A 17,401-nucleotide genomic window follows, 5' to 3' on the forward strand; every position below is an offset into this window, starting at 1 on the left:
TGGACTGAGGGCTTGTAGGCCTGTTGTAAGGCAGGTCCTCACCAGACATCACCGGCAACAACGTCGCCTATAGGCACAAACCCACCGTCGCTAGACCAGACAGGACTGACAAAAAGTGCTCTTCACTGACGAGTCGCGGTTTTGTCTCACCAGGGGGATGATGGTCAGATTCGCGTTTATCGTCAAAGGAATGAGCGTTACACCGAGGCCTGTATTCTGGAGCGGGATCGATTTGGAGGTGGAGGGTTCGTCATGGTCTGGGGCGGTGTGTCACAGCATCATCGGACTGAGCTTGTTGTCATTGCAGGCAATCTCAACGCTTTGCGTTACAGGGAGGACATCCTCCTCCCTCATGTGGTACCCTTCCTGCAGGCTCATCCTGACATGACCCTCCAGCATGACAATGCCACCAGCCATACTGCTCGTTCTGTGCGTGATTTCCAGCTAGACAGGAATGTCAGTGTTCTGCCATGGCCAGCATAGAGCCCGGATCTCAATCCCATTGAGCATGTCTGGGACCTGTTGGATCGGAGGGCTAGGGCCATTCCCCCCAGAAATGTCCAGGAACTTGCAGGTGCCTTGGTGGAAGAGTGGGGTAACATCTCACAGCAAGAACTGGCAAATCTGGTGCAGTCCATGAAGAGGAGATGCACTGCAGTACTTAATGCAGCTGGTGGTCACACCAGATACTGACTGTTACTTTTGATTTTGACCCCCCCTTTGTTCAGGGACACATTATTCAATTTCTGTTAGTCACATGTCTGTGGAGCTTGTTCAGTTTATGTCTCAGTTGTTGAATCTTGTTATGTTCATACAAATATTTACACATGTTAAGTTTGCTGAAAATAAACGCAGTTGACAGTGAGAGGACATTTCTATTTTTGCTGAGTTTATATCCCTCATCTGCACAAAATTGAAAGCTCTCTCACAACCCCTGCTCACAGACATACATTGGTTCTGGGATATGCAACCATTTCCTTTCTCATTCACTTAACGCCACACTTACCCAAACACCAAAAAACACACACCACACCATCCATCTTAATACATACCCACATACTGTGCCTTCTATCTACTGTGTTTTTCATCTCTGCCATGTTGAACGTGCTTTTGTGTCCCAATTAGTTATAGTTGAAGATAGACAGAAAAGCGCTATATATATTTTTTTTTTGGTATTATTACAATACATAACAGGGCCAGAATTATGTGTTTCATTATTTGTCTCCTCTATGAGAACTTTGTAATTTTTAGAATAACCATGGAGTAGTCTTTCTGTCTGAACATTTGGTTATCAATATACAGTTTATCGACTACGAGAGCTTCGCGTTACCCTTTCAATTTATTTTTCTTGAAAATTGGATACAGAACTTTACGCCGTTCTGCAATTTCCTTCGGGAACTGGTCATTCATGCCTATTTTCGTGCCAGCAAGTCTTTTAAACAGGCTTTTAACCATTATTTTATCTTTCAAGAAAGCAAATTTGGCAACGATTGGGCGTTCATACCTCTGCCCTCTCTGTCCGAAGCAGTGTACACGTTCGAGTTGGATTTTGACGATAGCTTCGTATGGGATCTGTAGCGCTGTAAGGAGGAACTCTCTAACTACACATTCAGGAACTTCTTCTTTCTCTTGGATACCTGTAAGTACCAGATTCTAAGACTTCTCTCAGAACGGTGTTCTCCTTATAAGGCCCTTGCAGCTGCTGTCGGGGTCTGAGGGAAGACGGGGTGGGGGATGCCTGTGGCGGACTCACCAGAGGGGGGACCGCAGGTGTGGTTGGGCTGTGAGGCCTGGGGCTGGCTGTGGGTCTGGGTCTGTTGCAGGATGTTCAGGCATTCTCCCAGGCAGCTCATGGTGGCAGCCGACGTGGCTTTGAGGAGCAGGAGGTCCTGGTCCAGGCAGGAAAGGGGTCCTCGCGTGGGGAGGGACTCGATGGACTGGACCAGGTTCTTCTGTTGACACTCTGCTTGGCTCATCACCTGAGGGAGGACAGGACAGGGTTAGAGGGCTTGGGTCAATTTCAAATCTGAGTGAGGGTGTTGAAGAAAATAGAAGTACACTTTTTTTTGTGTTGGATTTATACAGTTGAAGTCGGAAGTTTACATACACCTTAGTCAAATACATTTAAACTCAGTTTTTCACAATTCCTGAAATTTAATTATAGTAAAAATTCCCTGTCTTAAGTCAGTTAGGATCACCACTTTATTTTAAGAATGTGAAATGTCAAAATAATAGTAGAGAGAATTATTTATTTCCGCTTTTATTCATTTCTTTCATCACATTCCCAGTGGGTCAGGAGTTTACATACACACTTAGTATTTGGTAGCATTGCCTTTAAATTGTTTAACTTGGGTCAAACGTTTCGTTTTGGGTAGCCTTCCACAAGCTTCCCACAATAAGTTGGGTGAATTTTGACCCATTCCTCCTGACAGAGCTGGTATAACCGAGTCAGGTTTGTAGGCCTCCTTGCTCACACACACTTTTTCAGTTCTGCCCACAAATTTTCTATGGGATTGAGGTCAGGGCTTTGTGATGGTCCCTCCAATACCTTGACTTTGTTGTCCTTAAGCCATTTTGCCACAACTTTGGATGTATGCTTGGGGTCATTGTCCATTTGGAAGACCCATTTGAGACCAAGCTTTAACTTTCTGACTGATGTCTTGAGATGTTGCTTCAATATATCCACATCATTTTCCTCCCTCATGATGCCATCTATTTTGTGAAGTGCACCAGTCCCTCCTGCAGCAAAGCACCCCCACAACATGATGCTGCCACCCCCGTGCTTCACAGTTGGGATGGTGTTCTTCAGCTTGTAAGCCTCCCCCTTTTTCCTCCAAACATAACGATGGTCATTATGGCCAAACAGTTCTATTTTTGTTTCATCAGACCAGAGGACATTTCTCCAAAAACTCAGATCTTTGTCCCCATGTGCAGTTGCAAATCGTAGTCTAGCTTTTTTATGGCGGTTTTGGAGCAGTGGCTTCTTCCTTGCTGAGTAGCCTTTCAGGTTATGTCAATATAGGACTCGTTTTACTGTGGATATAGATACTTTTGTACCCGTTTCCTCCAGCATCTTCACAAGGTCCTTTGCTGTTGTTCTGGGATTGATTTACACTTTTCGCACCAAAGTACGTTCATCTCTAGGAGACAGAATGAGTCTCCTTCCTGAGCGGTATAACGGCTGCACGGTCCCATGGTGTTCATACTTGCGTACTGTTGTTTGTACAGATGAACGTGGTACCTTCAGGCGTTTGGAAATTGCTCCCAAGGATGAACCAGACTTGGAGGTCTACAATTTTTTTTCTGAGGTCTTGGCTGATTTATTTGTATTTTCCCATGATGTTAAGCAAAGAGGCAATGAGTTTGAAGGTAGGCCTTGAAATACATCCACAGGTACACCTCCAATTGACTCAAATGATGTCAATTAGCCTATCAGAAGCTTCTAAAGCCATGACATCATTTTCTGGAATTTTCCAAGCTGTTTAAAGGCACAGTCAACTTAGCGTATGTAAACTTCTGACCCACTGGAATTGTGATACAGTGAATTATAAGTGAAATAATCTGTCTGTAAACAATTGTTGGAAAATGACTTGTATCATGCACGAAGTAGATGTCCTAACCGACTTGCCAAAACTATAGTTTGTTGACAAGACATTTGTGGAGTGGTTGAAAAAGGAGTTTTAATGACTCCAACCTAAGCGTATGTAAACTTCCGACTTCAACTGTATATAGTGAAATCATATGTTTGAATTCAACAGCATACTCATTGACACCAATAGTTACCTTATTATCATCATATCACTAATAAACCTACTTTTCCAGAGTAACTTTCACATTTAGATACAATACATTGACTCATACATGTACCTCCTAAACTTTCGCTACCACTCTTCAACCTTAGCTGCCAACTTTATCAACGACTAAAAGTTGAAGGGGTTATATTTGACAGATAAGAATAGATGATTATGTGGAATTGAGGAATACGTGTTCTGCATCTACCTTCTCTCCCCATGATACATTTTAGTTTCTGTGGGAATGGCTGCAGCTGTTCAAACTCCCTGAGAAACAGATGCACTGACCTCACTGTGACCCTCACTGTGACCCTCACTGTGACCCTCACTGTGACCTTGAGAATGCCAGGGCAGCAGACAACAAACTTTACCTTGGGAAATCTCTCACTCAAAAAAGGAGGCTACGAATCAGCCTAGTGTATTTCTATTAGCATTGCTACATGCTCGGAAAGAAACTTGCCAGAATATGCTGGATGTTGCTAAATAACTTGCTAATGAACATTCTGTGTGAATGAAGCGACAACCGCCTCGGTAAGTCGAAAACGTGTTAACTTCATATTTGAATAACTATTCCTTTAATATGAATCATTCCTTATGAACTGAATAAAATACATGTGTTATGACTAATTACACAAAAAGGTATTATGATTTTCTCCATGCGTCATAGATTCATAATTTGGGGTTGGATCCCTGCCTGTATGACTCACCTCTGGGAGGCTGAAAATGACATGAGAAGCCTGTAAACCACAGTGCCAATTCTAGCTAGCAGCTACTCCCTGGGTATCTATTTTATCCTGCTACTGGTCACTGTTACTCTTGTTTACATGTATAGTATATACATTGCATTCAGAAAGTATTCACACCCCTTGACTTTTTCCACATTTTGTTGTTTTACAGCCTGAATTTAAAATGGATTAAATTGAGAAAGGTCTTCAGTCAATAAGTATTCAACCCCTTTGATATGGCAAGCCTAAATTAGTTCAGGAGTAAACAAGTAAAATAATACTTTGTAAGGTCCCTCAGTTGAGGACTGAATTTCAAAACGATTCAACCACAAAGACCAGGGACGTTCTCCAATGCCTCGCAAAGAAGGGCACCTATTACTAGATGGGTACAAAATTTAAAAAGCAGACATTGGAATATCCCTTTGAGGATGGTGAAGTTTTCACTACAAAGATACAGGCATCATTCCTAATTCAGTTGCCGGATAGTACGGAAACCACTCAGGGATTTCACCATGAGGCCAATGGTGATAGGAGAAAACTGAGGATGGATCAACAACATTGAAGTTACTCCCCAATACTAACCTAAATGACAGAGGGAAAAGAAGAAAGCCTGTACAGAATAAAAACATCCCAAACATGCATCCTGTTTGCAATAAGGCACTAAAGTAAAACTGCTAAAAATGTGACAAAGAAAATAACTTTGTCAAATACAAAACGGTATGTTTGGTGCAAAGCCAACACATCACTGGGTACCACTCTTCAAACATGGTGGTGGCTGCATCATGTTATGGCTATGCTTGTCATTGGATTTTCATGTGTAATGTGTGCAAAGCTGTTAGGAACTTACCCAGAAAGACTCACAACTGTAATCGCTGCCAAAGGTGATTCTAACATGTATTGACTCAGGGGTGTGAATACTTTCATTTTCAGTAAATTTGCAAACATTTCTAAAAACCTGTTTTCACTTTGTCATTATGGGATATTATGTGTATATGGGTGAGGAAAAAAATCAATGTAATCAATTTTGAATTCAGTCTAACACAACAAAATGTGGAATATGTCAAGAGGTATGCATACTTTCTGAAGGCACTGTATTACCACTAGTATATTACCATAAGTATTTATATTCCTGCTACCAGTCACTTTCCACCCCTGTTTACATGTACTGTACATTACCAGTCAAAGGTTTGGACACACCTACTCATTTTTTTTACTATTTTCTACATTGTAGAATAATATTGAGGCCATCAAAACTATGAAATAACACAAAAAAAAGTGTTAAACAAATCAAAATATATGTTATATTTGAGATTCATCAAAGTAGCCACCCTGTGTCTTGATGACAGCTATGTTCAGTTAATGAATATTCCCAAACACAAACACACAGCAGCCCACTCTTCAATGGCACATCCATTGTTTTGCTGAGTGACAGATTCAGTGAGAGCCATTACAGCCAGGGATATATTTGTGGTACTTCCATTGATGTGGAATACGGTGCTAATCAAACTACAATACAAACAGAAGAAATGGGATGTTATTGATAGGACTAGCCTCCGGTGATATTTCTTATCGTCAAGAGATTTTGTACATCAAACACTAAAATTAAAATCAGTGACTAAATGCTTTTCTATTGAGACTGCACTGCAATTTTACGTTCTCCTTCAAAAACACAAACAACTGTTACGGGACTGACCCCCAACAGGTCAGTATATGTGACTGAAGTAGCTGCAGCTCAGTGGATCAGTCCACAACTCCCATCCATCCCACCACTCAGACAGAGGCCCTGTGTCCTATCATGAGGAGTCAGGCTTAGTGTGTAGAGCCCCACGCCATGGGCAGCACAAACACACCTTTTTGTTGTTAACAACCCGTCGCCTTTACACTCAGTCAGCTGTGGTGTTTTCCATAGAAACACACACAGAGAGACAGAGACACAGAGAGAGAGAGAGACACAGAGAGAGAGAGAGACACAGAGAGAGAGAGAGAGACAGAGAGAGAGAGACAGAGAGAGAGAGACAGACAGAGAGACAGAGAGAGAGAGAGACAGAGAGAGAGAGAGACAGAGAGAGAGAGAGACAGAGAGAGAGAGAGACAGAGAGAGAGAGAGAGACAGAGAGAGAGAGACAGAGAGAGAGAGAGACACAGACAGAGAGACAGAGAGAGAGAGACACAGACACAGAGAGAGAGAGACACAGACACACAGAGAGAGAGAGAGAGAGAGAGACACAGACACACAGAGAGAGAGAGAGAGAGAGAGAGAGAGAGAGACACAGAGAGAGAGAGAGAGAGACACAGAGAGAGAGACACAGAGAGAGAGAGAGAGAGAGACACAGAGAGAGAGAGAGAGAGAGAGAGAGAGAGAGAGAGAGAGAGAGAGAGAGAGAGAGAGAGACACAGAGAGAGAGAGAGAGAGAGAGAGAGAGAGAGAGAGAGAGAGAGAGAGACACAGAGAGAGAGAGAGAGAGAGAGAGAGAGAGAGAGACACAGAGACAGAGAGACAGAGAGACAGAGAGACAGAGAGACAGAGAGACAGAGAGAGAGTGCGCCCAGGGTCATCAAGCCTAAGAGTATCTAAAAACAAATCCCTCTCAGGTGGCAGACGCGAGACTTCACACTCACGGTTGATTCAACACAACCTTGACTTAGAGAGAAAGAGACAGACAGCCCATCAGTAGAGATAGCCTGACTGAATTAGGCCACAGTCTCCCTCTGTCAGGGACCAGGCTCTTTTGCTGGAAAACTGTCACGAGCTTGAACATCCTTCAAATTGTGACACACACTGAAGATTCCCAGTGAGATATATATATATATGCGCTTTGTATATACATTACATCTACTTGTCTTAAGACTCCAGAGCAAAGGAATAGAGGGTCCACAGAGAGTGGACAAACTAAAATAGCTTGGTTCAAAATGGCAGCCAGTGTGGAGGTAGACACTAGGCAGAGATAAACTGACTCCCCTCATTTCCCACTGGAGCGACAATGAGTATAGAAATAGCCTGACCTGACTGAACCTTTGAGCTGTGGATGTCTAAATGCCCAGTGGTGCTGCTCTATTCAGTGAGTCCAGGTGTCTGATGGGTTCACGTCAGCAAGTTGTGACAGGCAGCACTGCTGGAGTCAAGTCATGTGGTCTAGTTTCTGAGCTGGTTGGATGGTGATGGAACCTGTGAGTGAAAGGCAACATCATGATGGCAGCACTCCCGGTGTTCACAGGGAGGATGTGATGGATGTCATCAGGGGGTGTTCACAGGGAGGATGTGATGGATGTCATCAGGGGGTGTTGGGTTTGGGGTGTTCACAGGGAGGATGTGATGGATGTCATCAGGGGGTGTTGGGTTTGGGGGTGTTCACAGGGAGGATGTGATGGATGTCATCAGGGGGTGTTGGGTTTGGGGGTGTTCACAGGGAGGATGTGATGGATGTCATCAGGGGGTGTTGGGTTTGGGGGTGTTCACAGGGAGGATGTGATGGATGTCATCAGGGGGTGTTGGGTTTGGGGGTGTTCACAGGGAGGATGTGATGGATGTCATCAGGGGGTGTTGGGTTTGGGGTGTTCACAGGGAGGATGTGATGGATGTCATCAGGGGGTGTTGGGTTTGGGGTGTTCACAGGGAGGATGTGATGGATGTCATCAGGGGGTGTTGGGTTTGGGGTGTTCACAGGGAGGATGTGATGGATGTCATCAGGGGGTGTTGGGTTTGGGGGTGTTCACAGGGAGGATGTGATGGATGTCATCAGGGGTGTTGGGTTTGGGGGTGTTCACAGGGAGGATGTGATGGATTTCATCAGGGGGTGTTGGGTTTCGACGCCCAGTGAGTGTTGGTGTGCTGTGTTTCCATGAGACGGAGCAGAGGTTTGATCATGTGGAGATTCACTGGGGTGTGAAATATTACAGCCTGAGTCTACTACTACAACCCACAAATTCACAGCTACTCACTACCTGTTAAATTCATGTTTTAAGTATCCCTATATTTCTGTCACTACGGTGCTGTCACTCTGTTATTAGTATGCCTGGTGGTAGTCTCACTGTTGATCGATCTGGTATGAGTGCAATGGCAACCATGTTTTGTGAAAATACGGTTTAGTAAACGTTGCTAAACTGGAACCTAGTCGTTGTGTCATTTTACGTTCATTTTGGTAGAAGAGGATGGCTAATAACTGCAACGTGCCACCTCGCTTCGACGAGAAGAGGTCGTACGAAAGTTGGAAAAATGTATTTGTAATCTGGACACGGGTTACTAATCTGGACGCGAAAAAGCAAGCACTTGCGGTGGTATTATCGCTCGAAGGAAGAGCGAGAGATACAGCACTGGAAATATCCGTGGATGATTTGAACAATGATGATGGTATGGGAACTTTGATCAGAGCACTGGATTCTGTGGGTCTTAAAGAAGAGAAAGACCGTGCCTACGAGGCATATTCAAACTTTGACAGTGTTACGAGAGATATTTCGGGTTGCAATGACGGAATACATAACTGATCTCGAACATGCGCAAGGATGCGCAAGTACGACATGGTTCTCCTGGATGCAGTCTTAGCTTTCAAGTTGCTAGATACTGCCTGTCTAGATGGTAGGGAGAAACAGTTGGCTTTGACTGCTTGTACTGCGCTGACATTTTCTTCAATGAAGAAGTCGGCACTAAAAACATTTTTTTGGTGAGAAGCAGAGAAAAGGCGCCAACAAGTCACGTTGTCAAGACAACCAGACGAGGGTGCCATTGCCCGGCACAAATCCACTGGACAAATATGGAAGGAGATCAAAATGTGCTATTTATCAAAGCACTTACCATTGGGTTAAAGACTGTCCTCATAAAAATGAACAAGTTAAACTAACAGAGGAAAATGTAAACACAGATATAGTGTAATGTTACACTACTCTGTTTTCTGATACTGAGATCTTTATAGTTGAATCCTTGGGATCTACTGTGATTGATACTGCATGTACACTCACATTGTGTGGTGCAAAATGGCTTGATAACTATATCAGTGAACTAAATATGAAAGCAGTACAAAATATGATTGACACACCAAGCAATAGAGCTATGACATTTGGAGATGGTAGAATCGTCCATTCTACCAAGAGAGTCAAGACACCAGCAAAAATTGGTCAGACTAAGTGTTTCATTGAAACAGAGGTGGTCCCTGCAGATACATTGCCTTGCAAAAGTATTCAGACCCCTTGGAGTTTTTCCTATTTTGTTCCATTACAACCTGTAATTTAAATTGATTTTATTTGAATTTAATGTAATGGACATACACAAAATAGTCCAAATTGATGAAGTGAAACCCAAAAAATAACTTCTTTAAATTTTTTTCTTTTTGAAATGGTGCGTGCATATGTATTCACCCCTTTTACTATGAAGCCCCTAAATAAGATCTGGTGCAACCAATTACCTTCAGAAATCACATAATTAGTTAAATAAAGTCCACCTCTGTGCAATCTAAGTGTCACATGATCTCAGTATTTATAAACCTGTTCTGAAAGGCCCCAGAGTCTGCAACTGCACTAAGCAAGAGGCACCACCAAGCAAGCGGCACCATGAAGACCAAGGATCTCTCCAAACAGGCCAGGGACAAAGTTGTGGAGATGTACAGATAAGGGTTGGGTTATAAAAAAATATCAGAAACTTTGAACATCCCACAGAGCACCATTAAATCCATTATTAATAAATGGAACGAATATGGCACCACAACAAACCTGCCAAGAGAGGGCCGCCCACCAAAACTCACGGACTAGGCAAGGAAGGCATTAATCAGAGAGGCAACAAAGCTACCAAAGATAACCCTGAAGGAGCTGCAAAGCTCCACATCGGAGATTGGAGTATCTGTCCAAAGGACCAATTTAAGCCGTACACCCCACAGAGATGGGCTTTAGGGAAGAGTGGCCAGACAAAAGTCATTGCTTAAAGAAAAGAAATAAGTAAACATGTTTGGTGTTCGCCAAAAGGCATGTGGGAGACTCCTCAAACATATGGAAGAAGGTACTCCGGTCAGATGAGACTAAAATTGAGGTTTTTGGCCATCAAGGAAAACGCTATGTCTGGCGCAAACCCAACACCTCTCATCACCCCGAGACTACCATCCCAAAAGTGAAGCATGGTGGTGGCAGCATCATGCTGTGGGGATGTGTTTCATTGGCAGGGCCTGGGAAACTGGTCAGAATTGAAGGAATGATGGACGGCGCTAAATACAGAGAAATTCTTGAGGGAAACCTGTTTCAATCTTCCAGAGATTTGAGACTAGGGCGGAGGTTCACCTTCCAGCAGGACAATGACCCTAAGCATACTACTGAAGCAACACTCGAGTGGTTTAAGGGGAAACATTTAAATGTCTTGGAATGGCCTAGTCAAAGCCCAGACCTCATTCCAATTGAGAATCTGTGGTATGACTTAAAGTTACAAAGCATTTTATACAGCACAGAACCCATCCAACTTGAAGGAGCTGGAGCAGTTTTGCCTTTAAGAATGGGCAAAAATCCCAGTGGCTAGATGTGCCAAGCTTATAGAGAAGAGAGACAAGAGACATGTAGCTGTAATTGCTGCAAAAGGTGGCTCTACAAAGTATTGACTTGGGGGGGATGAATAGTTATGCATGTTCAAGTTCTGTTTTTTTATTATTTGTTGTTTGTTTCACAATAAAAAAATATTTTGCATCTTCAAAGTGGTAGGCATGTTGTGTAAATGAAATGATACAAACCCCCCAAAAATCCATTTGAATTCCAGGTTATAAGGCAACAAAATAGGAAAAATGCCAAAGGGGGTGAATACTTTCGCAAGCCACTGTATCCCCGTACTATTAAGCAAAGCTTCCATCAAGAAGGCAGGGGCTGTACTAGACATAGAAAAATGACAAGGCAGTGATGTTTAAACAACCAGTGACCCTTGAACTTACTACCTCAGGCCACTATTGTGTAAACATTTTTGACAAAGACATGCACAGAGTCCATGTAAAAATTTGATTCTGATGGAAACAGAGCACATGGAGATTCTGACAGTGACGGAGAACATGAACACAGAGGAAAAACAAAGTATTTTTAAAACGTCAAACAGTTTGGACATGCAACACTTGGCAGAGTTCAGAAATTACTCAGCAGTTCTGGGAATAATGATGAGTGCATTTCCATTCTACGGCAGATAGTTAACAGTTGTGAGACATGCCAGAAATACAGCAGACCTAAGCCCAAACCAGCTGTTGGTTTGCCACTGGCTTCCAAGTACAATGAAACAGTGGCTGTAGATCTACATGAGTTAGGACATAGTGTGTGGTATCTTCACATAATCGACCACTTCACACGCTTTAGCGCTGGAAGCATTGTGAATACAAAGAAACCCAGTGACATCGTCAAGCACTTCATTCATTCCTGGGTAAGTGTGCATGGCCCGCCCCAGAAATTGTACAGTGACAATGGAGGAGAATTGAATAATAATGAAATAAAGAAATGGCAGAGAAATTCAACATGGAAGTAAAGACAACTGCTGCATACAGTCCATAGAGCAATGGACTTCTGGAGAGACATAATCAAACACTCACAGAGATCATGCTGAAAGTGAAGCACGACAATGGATGTGACTGGAACACAGCCCTAGATTGTACTTTGATGGCAAAAAAACTCAATGCACAATGTTCATGGTTACAGCCCATACCAACTAGTGTTCGGGCAGAACCCTAATCTTCCCTCTGTACCGGTGACAAGCCACCAGCACTAGAAGGGGCCAGTGTGAGTGCATGGGTCTGACAGCACCTTTCAGCACTACATGCAGCGAGAAAAGCGTTCACTGAAGCAGAGTGCTCAGAGAGAATTCGCAGGGCTCTGCGTAAACAGCTTCGACCCACCGATGAGAAGTACGAGACTGAAAACAAAGTGTACTACAAACGAGTTGACTGTCAAGAGTGCAAAGGATGGTGTGGTGATATTTGTGAGGCACGGAGGCACCATTGTCAGGGTGCATCACTCAAGATTGCGGAAAGTAAATGATCAACAAGATAGAGGGGCTGTTGCTGAGAATCATCCTCCTAATGTAAATGACAAAAAGGACACATTAACAGACAGAGTCTCCCAAGAGACTTACCGACATGCGCCTCAGAGTCACTCAGATTGCTGATGACAGTGATCTGCCAGAAAAAAATGGAAACTTAATTCCATAGACATCAAATCTGCATTTTTGCAAGGAACAGAGCCGTCAAGGGACATTCACATCCGAGCGCCACCTGAAGCTACGAGCGAAGGAACACTGTGGAAACTAAAAACGTGTGTGCATGGCCTGGCAGATGAATCACTCTACTGGTACAACAAAGTGCAGAGTACAGGTGGAAAAACGGTGGATTCTGCAATCTTCTATTGGCTTGATCAATTTTCCATTGGTTCAATTCTGAGTTTACCTACAAGTGACATTGTTAAACTGGAACCTAGTCGTTGTGTCATTTTAAGTTAACAACTACTACACTAAGCAGCAGTCTACCTCTACAACCTACTAAACCTCTGGGAGGGAGGGGATGTAAATCAGGTCATGGAAAAAGGGAAATGTAACAAGGCTCATTTTGGGCAGAATGCAGGTTAGCACAAGCTTGAAACAACATAGAGAAAAGAAAGACACTCCAGTTTCCTATAATCCAAGTCCAAATTCAGAGATGGCACCAAATGAGTGTTTGGGTTATTTAACAGTCAAACCATCTGCTTGATATTTACTCAAATCACTGGGTTCATTTCAGGTGACAAGTCTACTTTCCAAATGGCGAGAAATGTTGCCACTCCTGAAGTAGTTTTTCTGTTAATGTTTTTTTAGACACCCTATCATTTTCAGAGAAGATCTCATTTAAAAAAAGTTGTTCTTAGTGTGAAGATTGACGCAGCGTATGAATCTGATCTGAATGGGGAATCTAACACAACTTGAATCAGCCAGGCACAAATGATCTTATCAAAAGCTTCATGAAAATGTTGAATTCTTCCAAGAAATGTCAATAACCAAATAGAAAAATTCATTCATTGAAGAAAAATACCAGAGCTATAGTTTCATGGGGAGCATGGTAAAATGGCTCCTTACTCCAGTCTGTTCATATTCCCTAGCGGAGTCCTTGTGGTGTTAGGTGAACCAATTCCTCAGCTAAGTTTTGATTACACGCTATCCTGCTAGCCGGTGTACTTTTCACCAATGCCCTTTTAGAGTTCCATGTTGCTGAGAACATGTACAAAGCCAACTTGTTCCAGAAGCAGAACCTCAAAGAGAGCAGCCTTTGTTGTTGGCTCCCATTCCTGTGCATTGATACAGTGTCCGGTAGCTACAGCAGGAATGTTAAGTTCTGACCACCATGTCAGTGGATGCATGTGAGCAATAGCCTGCTTAACCCAGATTGAGCGCTGAGCACACAGTGTGTTCAATCTGGTTTAAAACCTCTACGGGATCGGTGTCCCTATACCGGGACGGTTGTTGCTAACGTGCGCTAATATGACTAGAATGACGTTGTAAGTAACACCCAACTTTCCAGAAAGCTTAAATTCTTGTTAATGTAACAGAAGTGTCTAATTTACAATAGCTATTAGTGAAAAAAAATACCATTATATTGTTTGAGGAGAGTGCACAACAACAAAAAACCTTTTATAACAGCAACTGGTTTGATACATTCACCTCTGAAGGTAAATAATGTACTTGCATTCAGTAATCTTCAGTAAGACATGCAAAAAAGTAGCTAAGTACAGACTGATCAGTTTTGGAGGAAGAATTCGAAGGGTAGTTTCAGTCTCGAAATGTTTATGCAAATCAATGCCAAATTCTGCAGTTGGTTATTCAACCATTTTAGCAAAAACTGGAGTTACTGCTATAATGCCCCTACAGAATGTAGAACATAAAGACACACCACCTCTCTCTAGTTAAGACTTCACTCCATAGGTACAACATTAGCTTGCCTATTAGCTAGATTTACCTTTTGTCGCATGCCATGTTAAGCAGTATGGATGTATACAGAGAAACGCCAAGCCAGATCAAGCTACAGACATAGAGCGCAGTGCAGTCAATGTTGATCGGTTCAAACGCCCAGGCCCCAAAATATTTTCTGAACTCATTGCACCAATGGCCCACCAGAGGGTTGGCAGAAACACTGAATGCATAGGACATGGAATAATGCATAGGACATGGAATAGAGTGCAGTATTGAAACAAGAGTGTGTTGGGGTCAATGTTGCGGTCAACTTCAAATGACTGGGTCATGTACTTTGAACAGAAATATTCCATAATGTGGAAATAGTTCATTTAAAAATCCAAACTTCATGACTCCAATCTGGCTGAAATTGGGATGAATTTGTCAGACTGTCTGCCTAGCGTCTACAACAATGAATAATTAATGAATCCATGATGATGTCATCAGAGAGGGACAGTTCCAGGTTCCACCCACCTCTTTGACCTCCAGCAGTCTGCCAGGATACTGGTTTTTGGCCCGTCGGGCAGCGGCTGGGGACTTGTGGTGGGTGATGGTCACGATGTTGCTGGGTGTGCCCAGACACGCCAAGTGCCTCTGAGTACCAGGCGAGGAGGAGGCTGGCAGGAGGGAGACACTACGGGATCGACCGGAAGATGACGAGCCCTAAGAGAGAAAGACAAAAAAAAGAGAGGAGTGATATGTGAAGTGCCACACCACTCAACTACTTCCTACTTCTACTTTCATCTAACATTCACCTGTATCCTATGAACTGTGAGTCTGGTTTGTGAATCAAACCAGAAAACAGAAAGGGGTTTAGCCTTCTTGAATAAGCTTGGGTACTGTATGAAAGCCATGTTGAAACCAGTGCCTGACGAAGGGCAGCAAACCGAAGACAGCACCTTGTTGTTTCCTTAAAAGGTCCACATTTCAGTCGTATGAAAAGAACCATCACTAACCCTTAGCCTGGCCCTCTTTTTTTATCACAAACCCCAAACAAAACCAGAGCAAAAGCTACCACCTCTCCAGTGAAGTTAACTCCTAAATTAGTTTCAGGGTCTTCCCCTCCTGACAAGAGCCAAGAAGTTACATAGAGGTGAACGACCAGTTAAAAGAGATTTAAGAAGCTATCAACGGAACTTAAAAAGTGGACCTTTGCCTTTTGTCTTCTTTATAGCTCACGCCACCATCAAAATCAAATCCAGTTCGCTCCTTCCCTCCCTCTCTCTACATCTCCCTGCCCTCTGTATAATAGTTGCCATGTCTCTCAGTCGGAACTCGTCCTCACCCTCAATCAATTTACAGCAGTCCCAGAGAGAAGAGTCCCTACAACCCGGATACCAGATACCAGGTTATAGAGGACTGGGCACAGCACAGCCAAGAGAGAGAGAGAGAGAGAGAGAGAGAGAGAGAGAGAGAGCAGTAAGATAAATACATAAATCAAATAAATGACTCTGTCCCTGAGCACTGCAAACCAGAGGAGAAACAACTCAGCTTCAGTTTTAGAACTGGCAACTCTCGCTCCCAGGACCTCAGAGCCATAATAGTCACAAAGGGCAAGGGCACAATGTGACATTGCAGGAAAGTACAGAACATAATCTATAGTGCATTCAGAAAGTATTCAGACCCCTTGACTTTTCCACATTGTTACATTACAGAATTATTCTAAAATTGATCAAAAATATTTATAAAATCTCACCATTCTACACACAATACCTCAGAATGACAAAGTGAACAGGTTTTTAGACATTTTTGCAAATTTATTCATGAAAAATGAATGAACAGAAATACCTAAGTATTCAGATCCTTTGCATTGAGACTTGAAATTTAGCTCAGGTGCATCCTGTTTCATTGATCATCCTTGAGATGTTTCTACAACTTGATTGGAGTCCACTTGTGGTAAAATCAATTGATTGGACATGATTTGGAAAGGCACACACCTGTCTATATAAGGTCTCACAGTTGACAGTGCATGTCAGTACAAAAACCAAGCCATGAGATCGAAGGAATTGTCCGTAGAGCTCCGAGACAGGATTGTGTTGAGGCACAGATCTGAGGAAGGGTACCAAAAAATGTCTGCAGCATTGAAGGTCCCCAAGAACACAGTGGCCTCAATCATTTTTAAATTTACCAAGAACCCGATGGTCACTCTGACAGAGCTCAAGAGGTCCTCTGTGGAGATGGGAGAACCTTCCAGAAGGACAACCATTTCTGCAGCACTCCACCAAATCAGGCCTTTATGGTAGAGTGGCCAGAGGGAAGCCACTCCTCAGTAAAAGGCACATGACAGCCCACTTGGAGTTTGCAAAAAGGCACCTAAAGGACTCTCAGACCATGAGGAACAAGATTCTCTGGTCTGATGAAACTAAGATTGATACTCTTTGGCCAAGCATCACATCACTACGGTGAAGCACGGTGGTGGCAGCATCATGCCGTGGGGATATTTTTCAGCGGCAGGGACTGGGAGACTCATCAGGATCAAGGGAAAGATGAACGGAGGAAAGTACAAAGAGATCCTTGATGAAAACATGCTCCAGAGTGCTCAGGACCTCAGACTGAGGCAAAGGTTCACCGTTCAACAGGACAACGACCCTAAGCACACAGCCAAGACAACACAGGAGTGGCTTCGGGACAAGTCTCTGAATGTCCTTAAGTGGTCCAGCCAGAGCCCAGACTTGAACCCGATCGAACATCGCTGGAGAGACCTGAAAATAGCTGTGCAGTGACGATCCCCATCCAACCTGACAGAGCTTGAGAGGATCTGCAAAGAAGAATGCGAGAAACTCCCCAAATACAGGTGTGCCAAGCTTGTAGCGTCATATCCAAGAAGACTCAAGGCTGTAATCGCTACCAAAGGTGGTTCAACAAAGTACTAAGTAAAGGGTCTGAATACTTAAGTGATATTTTTGTATTTTTCTTTATACATTTGCAAACATTTCGACCAACCTTTTTTTGTTTTGTCATTATTGTGTGTA

General features: G+C 43.2%; 1 protein-coding gene across 4 annotated transcripts in view; it reads right to left on the minus strand.

The window, feature by feature from the left end:
• The window catches only part of LOC115173309 (oxysterol-binding protein-related protein 10), a 124,251-nt gene that overhangs the window by 41,164 nt on the left and 65,686 nt on the right, over nucleotides 1–17,401 (minus strand). For all 4 annotated transcript variants that reach the window (XM_029731293.1, XM_029731294.1, XM_029731296.1 and 1 more), the window contains 2 exons: nucleotides 14,904–15,092; nucleotides 1,754–1,979 (listed from right to left, as the gene is read on the minus strand). In XM_029731293.1, the coding sequence (XP_029587153.1) occupies nucleotides 1,754–1,979; nucleotides 14,904–15,092 (415 nt within the window). The remainder of the gene's footprint in view (nucleotides 1–1,753; nucleotides 1,980–14,903; nucleotides 15,093–17,401) is intronic.

The sequence above is a fragment of the Salmo trutta genome, chromosome 34, assembly GCF_901001165.1.
Source record: "Salmo trutta chromosome 34, fSalTru1.1, whole genome shotgun sequence".
NCBI classification, from domain to species: Eukaryota; Metazoa; Chordata; class Actinopteri; order Salmoniformes; family Salmonidae; genus Salmo; species Salmo trutta.